The sequence below is a fragment of the Aedes aegypti genome, chromosome 3 (assembly GCF_002204515.2).
Source record: "Aedes aegypti strain LVP_AGWG chromosome 3, AaegL5.0 Primary Assembly, whole genome shotgun sequence".
NCBI classification, from domain to species: domain Eukaryota; kingdom Metazoa; phylum Arthropoda; class Insecta; order Diptera; family Culicidae; genus Aedes; species Aedes aegypti.
The window spans coordinates 195,620,951-195,640,176 of NC_035109.1; the positions used below are offsets into that span (position 1 = coordinate 195,620,951).

Genomic DNA, 19,226 nt, shown 5'->3' on the forward strand with positions numbered 1-19,226 from the left:
AAAAATCGTTTGTTTTGTTAAAATCTACACTCCCGTGCATAAGTTTGGGTTCACCCCCTCAAAAACATGCAAAAGTGTTCAGTCCATATCTCTGTGATTATACGTCCAATTGAAACTCTTTAAGCCACATTCGAAAGGCAAAGAGTTATTCTTACTTCGTATGTATTTTTCCAAAAACATTCTTTGAACTTTGTATACTAAATTTGTACTTAAAGTTGTGACATTTTTCAAAAAACACACTGAAAAATCATTACTAATTTCTTCAGCATTGGATCGACCAAAATTTTAAAACAAGGTGTCTTTACAATCGTAATCTTATATTCTTTGAAGAGCACTCATGAATTTTTTGCGGAAAAATCTGAAAAGTATTCAAAATAAATGAAACAGTCAGTCAAGTCATCGTGCAAAAGTTTAGGTTCACCTGAACTTACTTAAATCTGTGAAATCTCAAACCAATCATGTACGCGCCAATATTTGCGCTCAAAAAAGCTTTGAACTATTAAAATCGGTTGAAAAATGGCAGAGATATTGACGAAAATGATGTGCGTGTGGCTCAGATGAACCCAAACTTTTGCACGATTTGCATCATACTGAGGTGTGAACCCAAACTTTTGCACGATGACTTGACTGACTGTTTCATTGATTTTGAATACTTTCCAGATTTTTCCGCCAAAATTTCGTGGGGTCTCTTCACAGAATATAAGATTACGATTCTAATAATCACTTTGATTTAAAAATTTGGTCGACCCATACTGAGGAAATTAGATATGATTTTTCAGTGTGTTTTTTGAAAAATGTCACAACTTCAAGTATAAATTTAGTATACAAAATTGAAAAAGTGTTTTTGGAAAATTACATACGAAGTAAGAATAACTCTTTGCCTTTCGAATGCGGCTTAAAGAATTTCAATTGGACGTGTAATCACAGAGATATGGACTGAACACTTTTGTATGTTTTTGAGGGGGTGAACCCAAACTTTTGCACGGGAGTGTAGGTGGCTCATTTTGCCCCGCCCCTTCATCTTGAAAATAATATATTGTTTTTCAATAATTTTGTTCCCGAACAAATCTAATTTCGCTCACGAACTGTTCATTACGATCAGAAGTTTCAATGGATTGGTAAAATTTACCATAATTATTAATATAATTGTCTTATAGGCTTAATTGAAAACTGCCAAAATTATAAGCTTTTCATGACGAAGGACAAATTTGTACATTTTTGTAAATATCTTGAGTGTTCAAACGAATATTCTTACGGTTTTTATTGTGGTGGCTATTTAAGGCATCCTTTAGCAGATCATAATGACACTAGACATTAAAACACTGTTTTTGAGGTCAAAACCGGGGTGGCTCATATTGCCCCCATTGCCCCTATGACGGGCAAGTTGAAGGTATGCGTACGGGTGTTACAATACTCGGCTAAACCAGTGCCTATAGATGAAGCCTTGCGTAAAGAATGATACTAAAGCCACCGTCTACATATCGAGCAGGCCAGCACAACATAGGTATAGGAGTTATTTTCGAAGACGAAGAAAAACATAATTCAAAAAAAGTCTCGTCGCGCAACTCTCTGTATAGGTATATACCTACTCTGGGTTAAACGATTCCATAATTTTGATGGGGTACGGTAGACACTACCCTCCAAAAGTAATGCAATACCCCTCAAAAGTTTAGAATCACTACAAAAGCAACCTTTGCTTAGGGGCGATCCATTAAATACGTAAGACAATTTTCGGGTTTTTCCGACCCCCCTCCCCCCATGGTAAGATTTTTTGTATGAAAATTAAAAATAAATTGTATGGCGCGTAAGAAATCTCAGATTGCAATTGCAAAAAATGTCCGCATTGCATAATTCAATGCAGGGAAGTAAGCCGTTTCATGACAGACTGGCGCGATGAAAAACAGCCTAATACGATGAGAAATTGCAATAACTACTATTTTTTTAAGTAAACCAATAATTAAATCATTTTCAGCAATTTCATTTTAAGTAACATCAACTTCCTGTTTTATACTAGGGTAGGTGTAGCAGTAACATTTTTTATAAATTAGTTAATAGAACTTCTGAAGACTGTCTATACGAACGTTAAACGAAGGCTTTCAATCCATGTTTAGTAGGGAAAATATAAAAACTAGTCACCAACTTTTCTTTTGTATTGAAAGGTGACAAATACTAGATTACCTGCACCAGTTTTCGGCAAATTTTAATTGCACAGGGTTAATGAAAAAGCATTATAAAATTTAAATGTATTTTTTTTAACTTCTTGATCAATTTTATTCCTTTTTTTCGGTTCGATACAAAAATTTGAGAAAAAAATCCATGCCTGAACAAGAAGTTTAAACTACATAAATTAAATAAATAAGACTTTTTTCGACAGCTCAAATGAAAAGAGAAATTGTGCAATACATATCCGATAGAGAAATAATTTAACCACCATTCTATTCTACTTCTTAACTGAAACGTTTCCAACGTCTACAAATTTTTTTGTAAAAAATGTGAAATTTTCTAATGCGTTTAAAGGAAAAAGCGGTGTCTCTAAAATAAGTAAATGAAATGCAATGATAGTTCAAAATTTAATTGCCAATTTCCTTCAAAATGCATACTAACCTCTGCTCCTTCATCCTGTTGAAAATAAAACAAAGAAAAGTTTCAATGGAAATAAATTGTTAATATTTCGTTGCAGCTATATTCAAAATACTGTATTCATTCAAGGAGCATAAAGAAATCGCTTGTTTGAGATGAGATTGACCCATTTTCAATAAGAGTCACTTTTTATCTTTGCTACAAAATAACACATGTTGGTACGAACATACGAGTAAGCCTTTAGTTCAATCAAGAATTGTGGCAGTGTAGAAAAAAAAAAATACTTTTACGAAGGAGCCAACTGGTAACAGGGTATTAAAAATAAATACCAAACTTGAAATCAACATACCAAATTACTTTGTATACTCATTAAATTAAAAATAATCATTCCTATATCCTGTCCGAATCTAACCAGAAGATGGCAGATAGATAAGAATTCGCCCTTGACACTGATAATGAATTTGTAAGGCCAAGTGTAAGAGTCAAGTCTCCATGAATCCATGATTCAACAATGACATCATTGGATTTATTTTGAGAGTGTATACCAACTGATCAAATTGTATTATGCCAAGTATCATTTGAAAAGCAAGCACATAAAATTGAGGTCTACTTACATCTTCGCCATTTGCAGACGAATCCTTCTCCGGGTATACACCAGCCCGCAAGAACGATGCCTTCCACGAGTCAACGTCATCGGTGCTTTCGCACGACAACTCCAGTTGCTTGTAGTCCTGCACGAGAATTCAGTTATACATAAAAGACTCATCGATATAGGTGGTTTAGCAATTCGCACTACTTGCCTTATATACGTTGCGACCGTCAGGATTGAACAGGGCAAAAGTATGCCGACGAGACATAAAGCCCTGCTCGATATCTCTCAATTTGAGCCCATCGAGGGGTAGCATGTATTTCTTCTCCTTTTCGTCTTCATCCTTGAACCACGAAATACTTTCCGAGGTTAAGACAAACCAGTACGGCCGTGAACCACCTGTAAGAAAATTGTATTCATTAGTTCGGTACCGGAAAATACCGGAAATCTATTTCCCAGAATTTGCCAGTTCCCTTCCCCGTGACTTTTCAACAACGAAGAGGCACAAGCACTTTTCATAAAGAGAATGGCAAATTAATATAGACAAACAGAACAGTAGAACAGCGTTCACTATTGGCAACATGGGATAGGCCTTGCAATCCATACCCTGCGAATATGGCCAGATCCACACCACTCCACTCGTTGCACGCATCTACGCACCATACAAAATGACTTTGGTTCCCTGTACGCAACACCAAGTTCAGCTCAATGACAGGTTCCATTGAGTGAGTTGTTTTAGCAGCAAGACTCAATGGTTCCCAACCTTTTTGAAGCTGGCCTGACTATAGGATAATCTTTGTGGAAACTACTGAAGTTCTCCTAGTTCCTTAAGAAATCGCTGAAGGAATTGTCTGGACGAAATCCTGAGAGAATTAGTAGATAAATGTTTAAGGTGATTTCTAGAGGAGTTCTTAAAAGTATCCCAGAGGAAAACTCTGAATACATCATTACAATGATCCCTGAAACTATCCCTCAAGGAATCTGAGAAGAATTTCTGAAAATGTTTCTGAAGCCTTTTTGAGCTTGCACCAACATCAACAAAGAATCAGAAGAACAAATAGACTTGCAATAAAAAAGTAACTAAGTTTCTAAAAAGAGACTTGCTTTACAGACTTAACACTAATTCACTTTTATGGGTAAATAATGAATTTATTACATTGAAGACTTACTGCACAAAAAATCGTCCACGTAGTGATGTTTTATAATTGCCTCTGCCGCCAGTGGAAACTGTTCCGAATACTCTTCGGCGTTCCGGTTTTTTACGAATTGGGCAGCGCAGGGTGAACAGGTGGAACCGAACGTCGCTACGTCCATGACGAACACCTCGAATGGCTTGGATGGTTCGTCGCGCCACAGGAACAGCTGAGCTGATCGGTCTTCCGGCCGGATAAGGATCTGGTGGAACATTTCGCAAATATCGGCACTGATGGCCACCTCGAACTGACGAAATGAAGACAAAACAGCTTGAAGCGGGGCGAGAAAATCTGGTCCAGCGAGAAGGGCGGAGTTGAACGATTGGCCTTGAACCTTTGCAGCTGCGTCCCACACTAGTCGCACCTTGTTCGGCTTCCTTGGGTTGGTTACGACGTTCAACGGTAGAAACCAGGTCCGTTTGGGATCGAAGCTGGCTAATTCCTCTTCACTAGCCTTATGAGCGTACCCCTTTTCTTGGTACTGGCTTATCTGGGTCTTCACGTTGTCGTACAGTTCAGGCTTTGAAGCTAAACGACGCTCGAGACAGCGGAATCGCTTTTCCGCCATGGGTCTGCTATTCGGGAATTCCACGTCGTCGTACTTCCACAACAATCCTGTTTGGAACCTGCCTGACTCTGTACGAACTGTAGTGGCTTCGAGAATTTTCCTTGCGCGAAGATCCTCGTCGCTTTCCATCGTAGATGGTATTGTGCCAACACTTTCCATAGCGAAAAACTCCTTAACAAGGTCGTGGAGTTCTTGATCGGGCGAGCGGACAGAAATGTGGAACAACGGATGCACGGACCGTTCAGCATCGGGGGACGTGCTTCCGTAGACCGCCCAGCCTACCCTGGTTTTGGCTGCGATTGGGCTACCTTTTACTCCTTCTCTACTCTTCCGTGTAGCCATCACGAATGAGTTATCCAAACCGATCAGAATCGTTGGAACAGCGCCGGTGTAGCTCTGAACTGGTAAGCCTTGCAGGTGCGGGAACTGTCTGGAAAGCTCGTTGAAGTCCAATGATTGTACCGGCAGGTTGAGGCTCTTAACGGTGTGCACTTCCTTCAAATCGAACTTCGTGGTGTTCATAGCTCCTGAAATCTGCAACTGTATCAGCTGCGATTCGTCTTCCATTCGTTCAATTCCACTAGTCCACTGTAGACAGAGTGGATGCACGTCGCCAGTCACTCCAAGTTCTCCAGCTACCCTCGATTCCACTAGTGTTCGAGATGAACCGTCGTCGAGGAAGGCAAATGTGCGTATGGTCTTGCCATTCCAGTGTAACGACACCGGAAGTATCCGGAAAAGAACGGGCTGCTTGAACTGACGATGAACTGTTACCGTGCTAGTAGTTCTTGGAGGTTCAGAAGATCGGGGTAGCTGTGGATTTCCTGGATGAAGGAGCTTGTGATGGCGATCCTCACAGCCGTTCTCTCCACAGAAGCTCGCTTTGCAAGGGAACTTTCCGTGAGAACCCAGGCACCGACGACACAGGTAACGCTCCTGAACGAGTCTCCAGCGATCACCAAGGGTCATCTTTTGGAAAACATGGCAGTCCTTGATTTTGTGGCCGTCCTTCTGGCAGGCAACACAGGGCTTTGGCTTGTTCTCCTTGCGATCGGTAATGCTGTACGACGCCTTCTTTTCTTCTGAAGCGTGCGTATTCACGAACATCTTCTCCTTCGTTTTCGGTTTTTCCTGCTTGCTACGATGCCCATCCGTCTCGTTGATAAACGTCACCTCACTTGCAGCCATCACAATCTGATCCATGTAGCAACCGAATGTGGTGAGATTGGCGTTGGCTTGCTGGCGCTTGAAAAGTGACCAATTTAGCTTGAGCGTGGCTGGAAGCTTACTCACCAGCTCCTGGAGCAACAAGGGGTTCGAAAGATGTTCCTGAAGACCCGCTGCTTGTAGATGGCTGCACAGATTTTTGCACGCCAAACCGAATCCGATCAGGCTTTCCAAATTCTCCGGCTTGGGCGTTGGTGTTGAACGTAGTTTGATGAGGAGAGCGTTGATAATCTGCTCTGGGCGTCCGTACAGCGTCTTCAACGTGTCGATGATCATCGGTACAGACGAAGGATGCATCAGATGACTTCGTACTGCCTCCAATGCGTTTCCTTTTAGGCACCGCTGCAATCGCATAAGATTTTCACCATCGGAATAGCCACACATGTCGGTCGTATTTTGGTAGCAGCTCAGGAACAACGGCCACTCGACTGGATCACCGGTGAAAGCAGGAAGCTCTCTGGGCACGACGTGTCTGGCAGCGAGTTGTTGTGAGTTTGGTCCACCAAATAACTGCCGCCGAGCAACATCACTGGCAGCAGACATGGAAGCGGCGATGGGAGCAGATGTGGGAATCATCGACGAAGTGATTGGAGACAATCGAGACGAGACTGTGTGCACGGAGGGGGGAGTAGATTGGGCTTGAGGAGTACTCATATGCGCCGGAACGAATGGCAGAATGGGGGGAAGTAAGCATGGCCCAGCAGCCGGAGGAGGTGTTTTATTTATACGATCAACAGCTCGAGTCGATAAGGAATTGATCGAGCTCACAGCATTTAATTGCGGAGCGAATGTTGAAATAGTATTGGAGCACGTTTGACTTACCGAACTGGTGACGCAGATATTACCGTCGCTGATCGGAAATTCGTAAGCGGCGATGCGCGCTGGCCTTGGCACATTCGGTGGCTTGATGATATATTCGGCGATACCGCTCACTGTCGATGACTGGGTTGGCTGGAATTGCCGAGCACTATCTGCATGCCGAACAGAATCCTGAGTTTGGCGGACTGTCTTACTCATCAGCTGTCGTTGAAGATCGTCCGCATGTTTCTGCAACTCGCTAAGCTGTTCCATCAAAGCCTCTGGTGTACGTGTTGGCGAGACAGAGAAATTCACCGTGGTCGGCAGAGCATGATGATCCGTCGAAATTGTTGTGAAGCCACCTGCTGCACCATCACAGTCGGTGCTGGTATTCATCGCTGAAGCTTGCTCGTTGTTCCTTGCCTGCAGATGTGCAAGCCGATGACGTGTCGGAGCAAACGATGAGCTTGCAGTTTGCTGCATCTGTGGCACCGCTGGAACCACTGGGATCGTGTTGATGGTCAAAGATCGCATGTCGATGGCATTCGACTCGTCCATGGTCATGGCACTGCTTGACACTGGGACCACTACTGGGGAAACATCCTTTGGAATAGCGCCTGTCCGGGATTGAGTAACCACGGGAATCGTTGTTGGTCCGGTGGTGGTACTGGTAATCGGGACTAATTGGCTCTGTACCCAATCGTGCGTTCTCTGTGAACTGCCATGGGAGGATCGACGTGTTCTGCCACTACTGCCGCTACCTTCTCCATCTTGAAGCTGGGCCTGGAGGATCTCGTACTTCCTGGCGATGAATTCCTTCTCGAGACGTTTTTCCTCTTCGAGCCGCTGCAGATCGAGGGAAGCACGCAACGCGCGAGAGCTAGCTCTTGATGATCGGCTCCTTCTGGAACGAGTGTCGATCGATGCAGAAGGCACAGTCATAACCTCAACATTGGGTTTAGGATCGCTTTCCCTCTGCAGATCGGTACCTTCTGGATGCTGTTGGTGCATTGGCATCCCACTGCCCGGAATGGTCGCGGAACCCGGCATCTCCGTTAGATTTCTCGTTAGAAATCTATAAAGTTTGTTGGGACAGCAGCGATAGGTGTTCGGACCTCTTATAGCATGACTCGTGTTTGCATGGTGCATGAGTCAGCTTTATAGCTGTAATTTTATTATTTCGTTAATTAGTTTATAAATTCATGTTTGTGTTATGTCTTGCTACTCACATTTCTAGTCCTAGATGTGTTTTTCCACTGTCCAACAAGTTTAGCTATTATAAGTACAAATTTTAGCTGATAATTTAGCAAATAGTTTTAATTTAATTCAGTTTCACTTCCTAGCTTTAGTAGATTTTAACCTGTTTTGTGTGTGTCTATAGTTAAGTTCAATACAATCATCCAGCGTGACAGCTCCAGCAGAAGGCAATACATCCGCATGATTGAATCTTGCCTCTACTGTGGCCTCTTGCTGTGCGCTGAACGGGTGACCCTATCGCATCTGGGTGCTGGTTTGTCGTCGTTCGGAACACCGATATTACCAAAAGAATATCATATCTCACTTAATTTATGATCTCGTCTTAAATGCCATTGGTAACCTAGTGTGTAGCTTGTTGTTACTGATCAAAGGACTGTAGGTAGGTACACATAATGCAACAATGCTTCGATGAAGAGAAAATCCTCTTTTGTCTCACAGTGATGGCAGTTTTTAGCTCGGTCCATTCATTTGCTTAAGAACAACGAGCTACACGCTCGGTTACCAATGGCTTTTAGGGCGAGATCATAAGTTATGCGAGATATCTTCATCTCATAAGGACTAACAGTTAAAAACAAATTGGCGAAATCATTCAATCTTACCTTTCATTATTCCTAGATTTTGAATGCACATGTGCCCCTTGCGTATCACCTGGTTTCCAAGACTGCGTGTGCCTGTTTTCGCTGCACTTTCCGTTTTGTTTTGAGCGCTATGGGGAGCAAAGAGACCGAACATGAATTAAACAACCAATCAACGCATCGACAAGATCGAATCTTACTTGGCAAATCCGATGAAATCCTCATGATTTGTGTTCATGTACGCGAGTTCGTAGTCGATCATTAGCAAAAGTTGTTCTTTGGCTCGTTGTTCGCAATTTCTTATATGGGTAGTAATGATACGCTCCGTTTCGTCTCGGAGTCGCGGATAGCGAGCCATCTGTGAAAAAGGGTGATATTTTACTGATATTTCAATGGAAACTTGGTAAGAAGGTCACCGAATATCGACGTGTAACTTTTTCGCAAATCTTCACATCAATTTGTCCATCTAATCCAATTGCAAATTATACGTAATATTTAGCTTTTCGGTAGTTGTTAAACTTCCACTCGGCTGGTTGGCCGTAAACCACGATTCATAATTAAAACAAGTACCAAATATCTATTTTTAAATTCCCGTTTTTCCCGGTATAACTATGAATCATTTTCTCATTTTTTTATAAAGCAAACAATTGAATGTATTCAAATATCTTGTCTGTATAATCTAAATTGCTAAAACTATTCTAGAACATATAAGTGCATTCTCAGTCAATCAATTTTCATATTGACATTAATACGATAATCTCTAGATTTTCCTATCAGTTTTTGCATCATTCGAGAAAAGTCATTTTTAGCTATACATATTTAGTGACTCACAAAATTAACCCCTATTAATATATTACGACCATAAATCGAATGAGTTTAGTAACCTTAAAAACGTAGAAGAAGTAATCCCTTTAAACCCCACCTATTTTCGAAAAGAGACTTTCCCATAAAATATCAAAAATCGAAACATGATTATCCAGTTCAAAAGTTTTTCTCGTAACTTATCTTTTTTTTCTATATGCATGTTTTTCTATATACCATGACCCCACAGTTATGGATCAAATAGTGTGGAGTCCAACCTATAAAATTCAATAAAACGACATGGAAAACGTAAAATTGTAATTTAAAAGCACGAATTGAATCGTTTCAAATTGGAACTTCGGTTAGTAAACTGTTTTGAGTGTAATATTTACATAGGATTGCATAAAAAATAAAAATTGTATCGGTTTCTGAAAACCATATTATGGATCAATTTTCATATTATGGATCAAATTGTGACATATTACGGATCAGTTCGTAAAATCAAGAGATTTTCAACTCAATGCATATGTATTGCATGATTTGGCGAAAGTTAACAATGTGTCACATATTACTGCAAAAAATAGCAGTGTTAGAGCTGGAAACAAGGGTAAAATGTCATTTTTTGTGACACTGCATTGTAGTAACTGAGACATGTACTGTTTTCGCTCCACACCAAGTTTTCCACCCTTTTTTTCAGCTAAAAACTGAAATTTATTAACCTTGATGTTTTATTAGTTTTATCCTTAGTGCTATTGTCTGAAAATGTCGAATCCAAAGCTTAAAATGGCAGAAATCTACATTCTTTGGAAGTGATCCATAACCATGGTAAGCAATCATTTCCTGGTCCATATTATAGATCACTAGTTAGAAGTGATAATATTCGGTATTTAGAATCAACAATCAAGTAAAATATTTTCCAAAGATGAATTCATACTTAATCGAACCGAACGAGCATGTTCTATGCTATAACATTTGAATTTTACCACCTGTGGAAGCTTATAACTGCTGACGGCACTTCTTACAGAAAACGGCCATATAATGATAGTTGTGTGGTACCAACTAAACATTTGTCAAGTTCACCATTATTTAGCGGTTGAATGTTGTGCTTAATATTACAAATGGTAGAAGACAAATAGTATAACATGAGAAAAATATGTTTTACGTCAACGTTTATGTTTTGAGCGAGTTATCCGATGTTCAGTGATCCGTCACTGTGGGTGATCCGTAACTGTGTGGGCATGGTACAGTCTACCTCTACCGTTTGTGCACAATCATCGAGATCGTTGAGCGCAGTGATGTCAGGGTTGCGATGATAGCATTTAATGAGAGTTGATAGCACAAACCCCTTAAAAATTCATTAAATCATTAAACTTTTTCCAGCATGGTAAATTTTTAAAATATTCAGCAAATTTGCTGAAAGCCCTTCGAATTGTGGTCGAAGCGTGGTCTTTCGATGTCGTTGCACGCTCCTGTGGGGTCAGCGACAGAATCAATGCCAATCGTGTGCGGTTCGCGTTGTGCGAGTAATCAGTCGAGGATGAATTGTCAACTGGTGAGCTCGTGCATAATGCATAACACATTTGACAACGTTACGTTAATGTAATTTTAAAACAAACTATCGATTTCAAACAATCTATGGTTCGTCACTACAAGTGTCGACACAAACCCTTATTCCTGTTTCTTATAGTTTTAATGTACCAAAGCCGTTTTCCCATACAAAATGATCAACTTCAGAGAGCTATATCTCCGCCGTTTTTTAACCGATTCCTTCCATTTTTTCTGTGACGAACTACAAATTTCCTCAATTTTCGAGAGCTATTGTAAAAGATGTGTGGAGACTATTGATTCAAAAGTTACAGATAGGTTGAATTTTGACATAAAAAAATGCACCAAGACACAAAGTGATGTAGCAGAAAAACTGCGTCGTAGCATCTTGATGTCTTCAGCGCATTTGTCTATTGCGTAATAAGGACCAAATGCGCTGAAGATACCGAAAGGATACGACGCATAGCACTGCGGAACACGTTTTTGTCTCCAGCATCAAAATACCTCTATTTACTTAATTAAGGGTTGCTGAATCCATTGCCATTTACAGAAATATCATAGCACGTCTAGTTTTTGAGATATTGGTTGTTGAAAATGCAAAAAATGACTATTTCAGCCAACTTGCATGCAAGTTTGCCAGCTTGTAAGGCAATTTATTTGTTTAATTTGCCACAGAATTCAAACTTTATGTGTATAACAATACTTATCATCAAAGTTTATAATACTTTTGATGCGGAAAAGTTATTTTTTGATAGTTTAAAAAAGTATTGTATTTTGCCATATAAGAGAAACGAAGAATTTTGTATGGAGACTGCAAGCATGTTGAAAAAATCGATTTAATCTAAATTTAATCGTAAAATTTCAAACAAAATATATCTGAGACGAAAGTTTAAGTCCTCTTTTGCATGTTTGGTGGATGAGATCACAAAAAAGTTTGATAAAATATACTTCCAATTTTAGGTAAACATCAATAAAACCATTGTTTTATACAACTTTGGCGACCTGTAGCTAAAAATTGTGACGTGCTGGGAAATTTCTGAGAACGGCATCAGATTCAGCAATCCCAAATCTACTGAATACACATAATTTGATTCTTGAGACACTGAAAAATGTCATTTTTGTTGCGCTGTGTAGTTTGTCTGATACATTACTTTTCGTCTTGGTGCATTTTTTTATGTCAATTCAGTCTATCTGTAACTTTTAAATCAATAGCTTTCACACAACTTTTTCAATAGTTATCAAAAATCGAAGTAATTTGTAGTTCGCAACAGAAAAAAAAAAATGAGAAAAATCGGTTGAGAAACGGCGGAGATATAGCTCTCTGAAGTTGACCATTTTGTAAGGGAAAACGGCTTTGGTGCATTTTATATGTCCGATACTGTACCATGCCTTTTCATTTTCGTCATTATTAAAAAAAAACCTTTGAATAGTTCTACATTATGAATGTTGACGTACTTTTTTAATCTTCTCCCAATATCTAACACCTACGGCTCTAGAACACATGCTTCAGTAGCAATGGGAAACTATCCAACAGTATCCCAAGCGGAAATTGTTGCTATACTTATACTAGTCTTAAAAAAATACAGACGTGCAAATATCTGTACTTTTTTTCTGATAATTAAGCTGCATTGAAGGCGTTGAGCGCTTTGATATGTTCATCATGACATCAAGAATGCTTTTGAACCACAAATCTTTTTGAATTGTGGTGAACATCAAATTGGTAATCACCCTTTGTTGTTCCCAGTTGATTAGTTCCGCATATTTATTGCACAGTACGATATGCCACAGAATGGCTCCGGGACAATGAACTGTGTATTTGAACCTTGTTTTGCAAGCTCGTTTGCCTTTCCATTTTCTTCAATGCCACTATGCCCCGGAAGCCAATGCAAACATACTGAGTTCTTTTGGCACATCTTTCGCAAAGAGGGAATGCATTCCCAGACAAGTCTTGATGAGCATTTAGAATCATTTATACCGTAAAACGGGGCGAATAGAAAAAGTGGGGCGAATAGAAACAAAGCGACCTTCAGTTAAAAATGTGAATATTTTGTAATGATAACCTTTAAAAACCTACTGAAATACTTTTTTTCCATTAGTTGAATAGCAACAGAGTACCGCTAGACTATTATCAAATTAAAAATTTTGCCACATTTCTCATTAAAAAATTGAGAAGAAAATATTTAAATCTCAATCATTTTTGATAGCTTGAAACATCCGCCATTTTTGCTGATTTCAAAAATGATCGAAAATTGAATTTAATTTTAAAAATTTTATATTTTTTCTTCATTAAGTAAATACATGTTGATATTTCTTCTAGATGCACTTAAAAATGTGATTATTTTTCCATTAAAATGAAAAAAAGTATTGATATTTACTGAACAGTGTTTCTATTCGCCCCATTGCGGGGTGAATAGAAACATACAACATTTTCATAAATCTTTGTACGATATCATTTTTATTTTTTAACAGCAATTGGGGTCTTAGCAAAGGAAGATGCGACCCATATTTAAGGCTAATAAAATTGGTTTTTATCCGCACGGTTTAAGTTGTACACATTCAAACATGTCGGAAAGTGTTTCTATTCGCCCCATTTTACGGTAATCAAAATACTCTTAGGTCTATCATTATTAACTGGACACTGTCCGAGTAGATATCATTTCGGTCAGTCTATGTTAAGCTATATATGCATATTTTGCAGTATAAAGTCAGGTTCTTTTTACGGGGGATGCATATATCGCGTAAAAATAACACTCGGTTCAACCGCTAAAAAAGTCTCGATAGTTCTCAATGAATCATAAAAAAATAGACTTTATTTTTTTTTCCATGCGTGGTCCGAAATAAGGATAAGGATCCTAAGGTATCCTAAGGGTCATACTATTGAAAAACACTAACTATTGATTTTCAATCAACATTTTGTATAGTGATTTTTAATAAATTAGCCTATTTGCAATATCTTTTGTAGAAACGTCATTTGAACATTTAAATTGAACAAATCTGTGGGAGAGAAAAGGTTGTTAAATCATTATGATACGTTCATACAGTTCCGAAAGAACGAATACCGTAAAGTACCCATATTTCGCACGCGCTCCTAATTTCGCTCAAGGACCTTTTAAACATATTTAGCGAAAGAAATTTTTGTTGACTAGTATTTTGAATTATTCTACTTCAGTCATGGTAGTCACATAACATGCAATTATATAGTCCAATGTGTATCAACAAATATGGATAAAATAGCAGTGAGCGTGTGCGAAATATGGTTGCATCACGGTATAGCTTTGACGATTTCCAACAAATAATTCGTTCATTCGATGGGTGTTTTTAAATTCATATTTTATGCTTCGAAAATTAATTCAAATAATTGGTGACCATCTGGAATTCCCAGGGTTTCCCGTCTTTTTCTCGAATCGGTATGATCACCCTGGTTATTATTACCAACTTACCTTATCTGTGCAAATTCTAACAACATTGGACAGTTCCTGAACTGTCAAATCAATACACTTCAGAATGGGCTCTTTCAGCTGGGAAATTTGCTTCTTGACGATGGCTTCGAAAGCCATATCTGGAGTGAATAAACCTACTCGAATACCATGAATGTTACGAATGGCAAATGAAATCTCCCTGCGCAGTTCCTTTTCGTCGCAAGACATCTTCACTATTTCAAATCGCAACCGTTCGTGGAATATCCGATTGATTTTGGCGCCACCGGACAGCTCATTTGTGTTGACTAAAGCTGATCCGGAGCCTTCGATGGTTCGTTCAAAGTCCGACTGCAACTGTTGTATCATTCTGTAAAGAATCACAAATGGTTCATATCTAACATTTAAAGAAATTCTTAATTTTAACTTACTGCAACATAGCCTTAGTTTTGATGCTTGGATCATCCGGTCGGAAATGCTTAAACTGCTCGACATCCTTCTCCAAGGTCAACAATTGCTTCTGTAGACGATCTCGCAGTCCGGGCAGAGTATCCCGGATATGATTGGTCAACTGTTGGTTCAAAACTTTTTGCAGGTAAGGTGTTCCTAATCGGTCAGCAATGTGTCTGTAGCTGGGATGACTGAGGAAAAATTTACGCTCCGCGCTAAGTGCCGCGTGAATATCCTTCCGGCCTTCAATATCCTTCTGGGACCGGTTTACAACACCGATGTAACCACGACGCAACGGTAGCAATTTATTTTCTAAGATATCACGGGCATCAGTTCCCTCGTCCATCAAATCTAGTTTAGTGATGACACCAATTGTTCGTACACCTTGCGGATCAACCTCCTTTGCCAACTTGAGGGCATCGGAGTTCGCCAAATCCGTGTTGGCCGGAGTAACGGCCAAAATTAGGCAAGTCTCCTTCCGAATGAATTGGAAGATCATTCCTTTGATTTGGTTTTCAATATCCGCTGGCTGATCTCCGATAGGCACCTTAGTCAAGCCAGGCAGATCAATAAGAGTAAGGTTCAAAACTGAAATACACGAAACAAATATAGTAACTGATCCCTGAACATGTGCCACACTAATATGCTTTACTAACCATGCGGAGAATATACTCGAAGGTTGATTGGAATGTTTGAAATACCCTTGTTACTTCCTGTCACGCGATCGGTTTCCGCTTCAATTTCTTGTCTAATTTCATCAAAGTTGGTAAGCTTTTTACCCTTTTGATGAAGAAATTCTCCATATTCTGTGGAAAACGCATGGTATGGTCATGATGCTTTGATTTACCAAACGTAAAACAATGTACGCTCACTTACCAACAGTTCCATTGATGAGTTGTAAAATCAGTGGTCGTCGAGTAACAATACCAGATCCTCTGGGAAGAAAGTCTCTGCAAGTAGGACATAAATTAAATTGTTAAGTACCAACAAGAAATTAATGCGATAGACTTAGTAATACACATGTTGATCAATTCTGTGCAACTTTCTTTTAGAATGCAGTTGTATCTTAAGATAGCACAGCCCAGGACGACAGGGGTGTACCCATATTTATTAGAGATGGTCGGATTTCACATTTTTCAAACCCGAACCCGACCCGTACCCGACTTATTTTATTTCTTCAATCGCGGACCCGACCCGAACCCGAGACAATAATTGAAAAGCAAACCCGGACCCGACCCGAACCCGAACAATTTTTGCTGTGTAAACCCGAACCCGACCCGAAACCCGAAAATTTTTTGTACGAAAAACCCGAACAAAACCCGAATTCGAAAAGATGGTAAATTCATCGTTTCTGATGCATAGGGAAGCTTTTCGGTTGTTACTCTGTTCACAATTCTTACCAAACCCGACCTAAACCCGACTCAAACCCGACTTTTTGTAAGCCCGAACCCGACCCGTACCCGATATTTTTGTAGTCTTCAAACCCGACCCGAACCCGAACCCGAAAAATTTCAAATTTTCAAACCCGAACCCGTCGGGTTCGGGTTCGGGTCTGGTTTCGGGTTTGAAAACCCGAGACCCGACCATCTCTAATATTTATCAACTAGCTGTCCCGCAAACGCTGTATTTCCCAGTAGGCCGTAGAGGCTTTTTAAACAAAATCACGAAGTTTATGACAAATTTGCATTTTCCGTTTTCTCAACTTTCTCGGAAGATTTTCAAAAAATATTATTCCACGCAAACACGTCGTAGCCCTTGAGAAAAAAAACAAAAGCGAAAGAATTGTTCAAATCAGCCGTCCCGTTCACGCAGAGAAATACCAGCTATTCAAAACAATAAATAACTTTGTTGTTCTCAATAAACTTGTTATATTTATTGTAATAAAAAAATGCGTTGAAACAACAATTATTTTTGTCAGAATAAAGCAATTATATTGTTGGATTTACTGGGTACATTTTTAACTAGATTTATTTTTGAAACAACAAAAGAAAATCTTTACGTCAAATGAAAGTTTATTTGTTTTAATTTACATCATTATTGATTCTAATAATTATGCATGTAGCATAAAAACTGTCTCGCCATATTGTTGCTTAGTAGAACCGGTGAAAAAAGCGAATGTCTCCGATACATTTTATTAAATTTAAGTACATGGCGTTGTTAAAATGTCCGTGCGAGAGGTTCAGGTCATAGATTTTTTGTACCAGTTTTGGAGTAAGGAAAACCAGAATCAGAATTATTTCTGGTAAGCATTAACCATCTTTTCTAAAATTTTATTTCCACTAATGCATTCTCCATTATTGCAGTCAACTCTTACACGAGCTGGTTGTTTCATCCCGTCACTTTGTCGCGAAGCGGATAAAGAACATTCTCCTGTTAAATGGATTTTGGTGCATGCTTCGATACTTCTACTTTCACAAAATAAAAGTAAAGTAGACGTTTCGTTTTCGTTGTTTATTGTTTAATTCCTAAAAAATAATAATAAAGGCACTGGGACCAACAAAATAGTGTTTTTATTTCAAACAAGAACATTGTCGCATCAAAAAACAGTGTAATTTAATTTAAAAAATGGAAGGTTTTATTTCAATGCAAAAAATTGTTGTTTCAAAGAAAAATAATAGTTAAAACAAAAAAAAAATTGTTGCACCCCGTTTAACGCAGCTGTCAAATTCAACAATTTTTATTTTTGAAATAAATCAGGAGTTGTTATTGAAACAATGAAAGGCAATTATAAGCCGGCAAATAATACAGATATATTGTTGTAATGATACAGAATATATTTGATATTAAAATTTTTTTCTCTGCGTGTTCTTAAGCCAATTCGTGACATACAAACACCATTCAATTTTCATTTATATAGGTATGTCTCTATTGTGCATCTCACCTTTACCCTATTTGAAAGTATTTAAATTCCTAATATTTCATTTTTTTCTTCATAAATATAGAGAGTTTACTAAAGCAAGATAAAGATGAAACATAGCCACACATGTAGAAACATGTATCTCACCTTACTTATCAAATTTTTAGTCGAATAGATAACCAATGATACATTAGAAGCTCTTTTTATTGTTGTCAAGAATATTCGGATTTTATTTGTTATTCAATTCAGCGGCCAACGATGCGTCAACTTTGCAGCCTCGTGGTATGTTAGTCTGAGGCACCTTCTTCCCCCGCAAAGATATCCATAAGACCACCTGGAGATCACCAGATAATCTAACCGAGAACCAAATCGACCACGTTCTAATCGACGGAAAATTCTTCTCTGACATCACCAATGTTCGCACATACCGCAGAGCGAATATAGATTCGGATCACTACCTAGTTGCTGTATGTATGCGCTCAAAACTTTCGAAGGTGAATATTTAACTCGCGTCGAAGCCGAACGCCGCGGCTTAACATCGAGCGGCTACGGGACTCAGAAGTAGCCCAAGAATACGCGCAGCAGTTGGAAGTGGCCCTACCAACGGAAGAGCAGCTTGGCGCCTCCACTCTTGAAAATGGCTGGAGGCACATAAGATCCGCCATGGGTAGCACCGTAACTGCAGCACTAGGTTCAGCGGCCCTGAATCAAAGAAACGACTGGTACGACGGCGAATGCGTGCAGTTGAAGAATGCAGCATGGGCGAGAATGCTACAACACCGCACGAGAGCGAACGAGGCACGGTATAAACAGGCACGGAACAGACAAAACTCGATCTTCCGTAGAAAGAAGCGCCATCAAGAAGAACGAGACCGCGAAGCGATGAAAGAACTGTTCCGTGCTAAAGACACACGGAAGTTTTACGAGAAGCTGAACCGTTCGCGCAACAAGCCGATATGTGCAGAGATTGTGACGGAAATCTTCTCACGAACGAACGTGAGGTGATCGAAAGGTGGCGCCAACACTACGACGAGCACCTTAATGGCGATGTGGCCAGTAGCGAAGATGGCACGGAAATAACTTTGGGTGCACGCGCGGACGATGGAAGACTTCCGCCTCCAGATCTCCAAGAGGTAGAAACAGGGGTTAGACGGTTGAAAAACAACAAAGCCGCTGGAGTGGACCAACTACCGAGCGAGTTGCTAAAATACGGTGGTGATGCACTGGCAAGAGCGCTGCACTAGGTTATTTCCAAGATTTAGGAGGAGGAAGTATTGTCGGAGGAGTGAATGGAAGGTGTCGTGTGTCCCATCTACAAAAAAGGCGACAAGTTGGATTGCGCCAATTATCGTGCGATCACAATTTTGAGC

The 19,226-nt window shown here is 39.6% G+C and overlaps 1 protein-coding gene across 3 annotated transcripts in view; it reads right to left on the reverse strand.

The window, feature by feature from the left end:
• LOC5569014 (dynamin) overlaps positions 1-19,226 on the reverse strand; it is a 59,352-nt gene that overhangs the window by 30,507 nt on the left and 9,619 nt on the right. For 2 of the 3 annotated variants that reach the window (XM_021852359.1, XM_021852360.1), the window contains exons 2-10: positions 15,876-15,949; positions 15,656-15,805; positions 14,981-15,587; positions 14,574-14,919; positions 8,988-9,145; positions 8,812-8,918; positions 3,381-3,568; positions 3,195-3,311; positions 2,605-2,619 (exon numbers count right to left, since the gene is read on the reverse strand). In XM_021852359.1, the coding sequence (XP_021708051.1) occupies positions 2,605-2,619; positions 3,195-3,311; positions 3,381-3,568; positions 8,812-8,918; positions 8,988-9,145; positions 14,574-14,919; positions 14,981-15,587; positions 15,656-15,805; positions 15,876-15,949 (1,762 nt within the window). The remainder of the gene's footprint in view (positions 1-2,604; positions 2,620-3,194; positions 3,312-3,380; positions 3,569-8,811; positions 8,919-8,987; positions 9,146-14,573; positions 14,920-14,980; positions 15,588-15,655; positions 15,806-15,875; positions 15,950-19,226) is intronic. The other variant, XM_001652619.2, reaches the window with a different exon arrangement.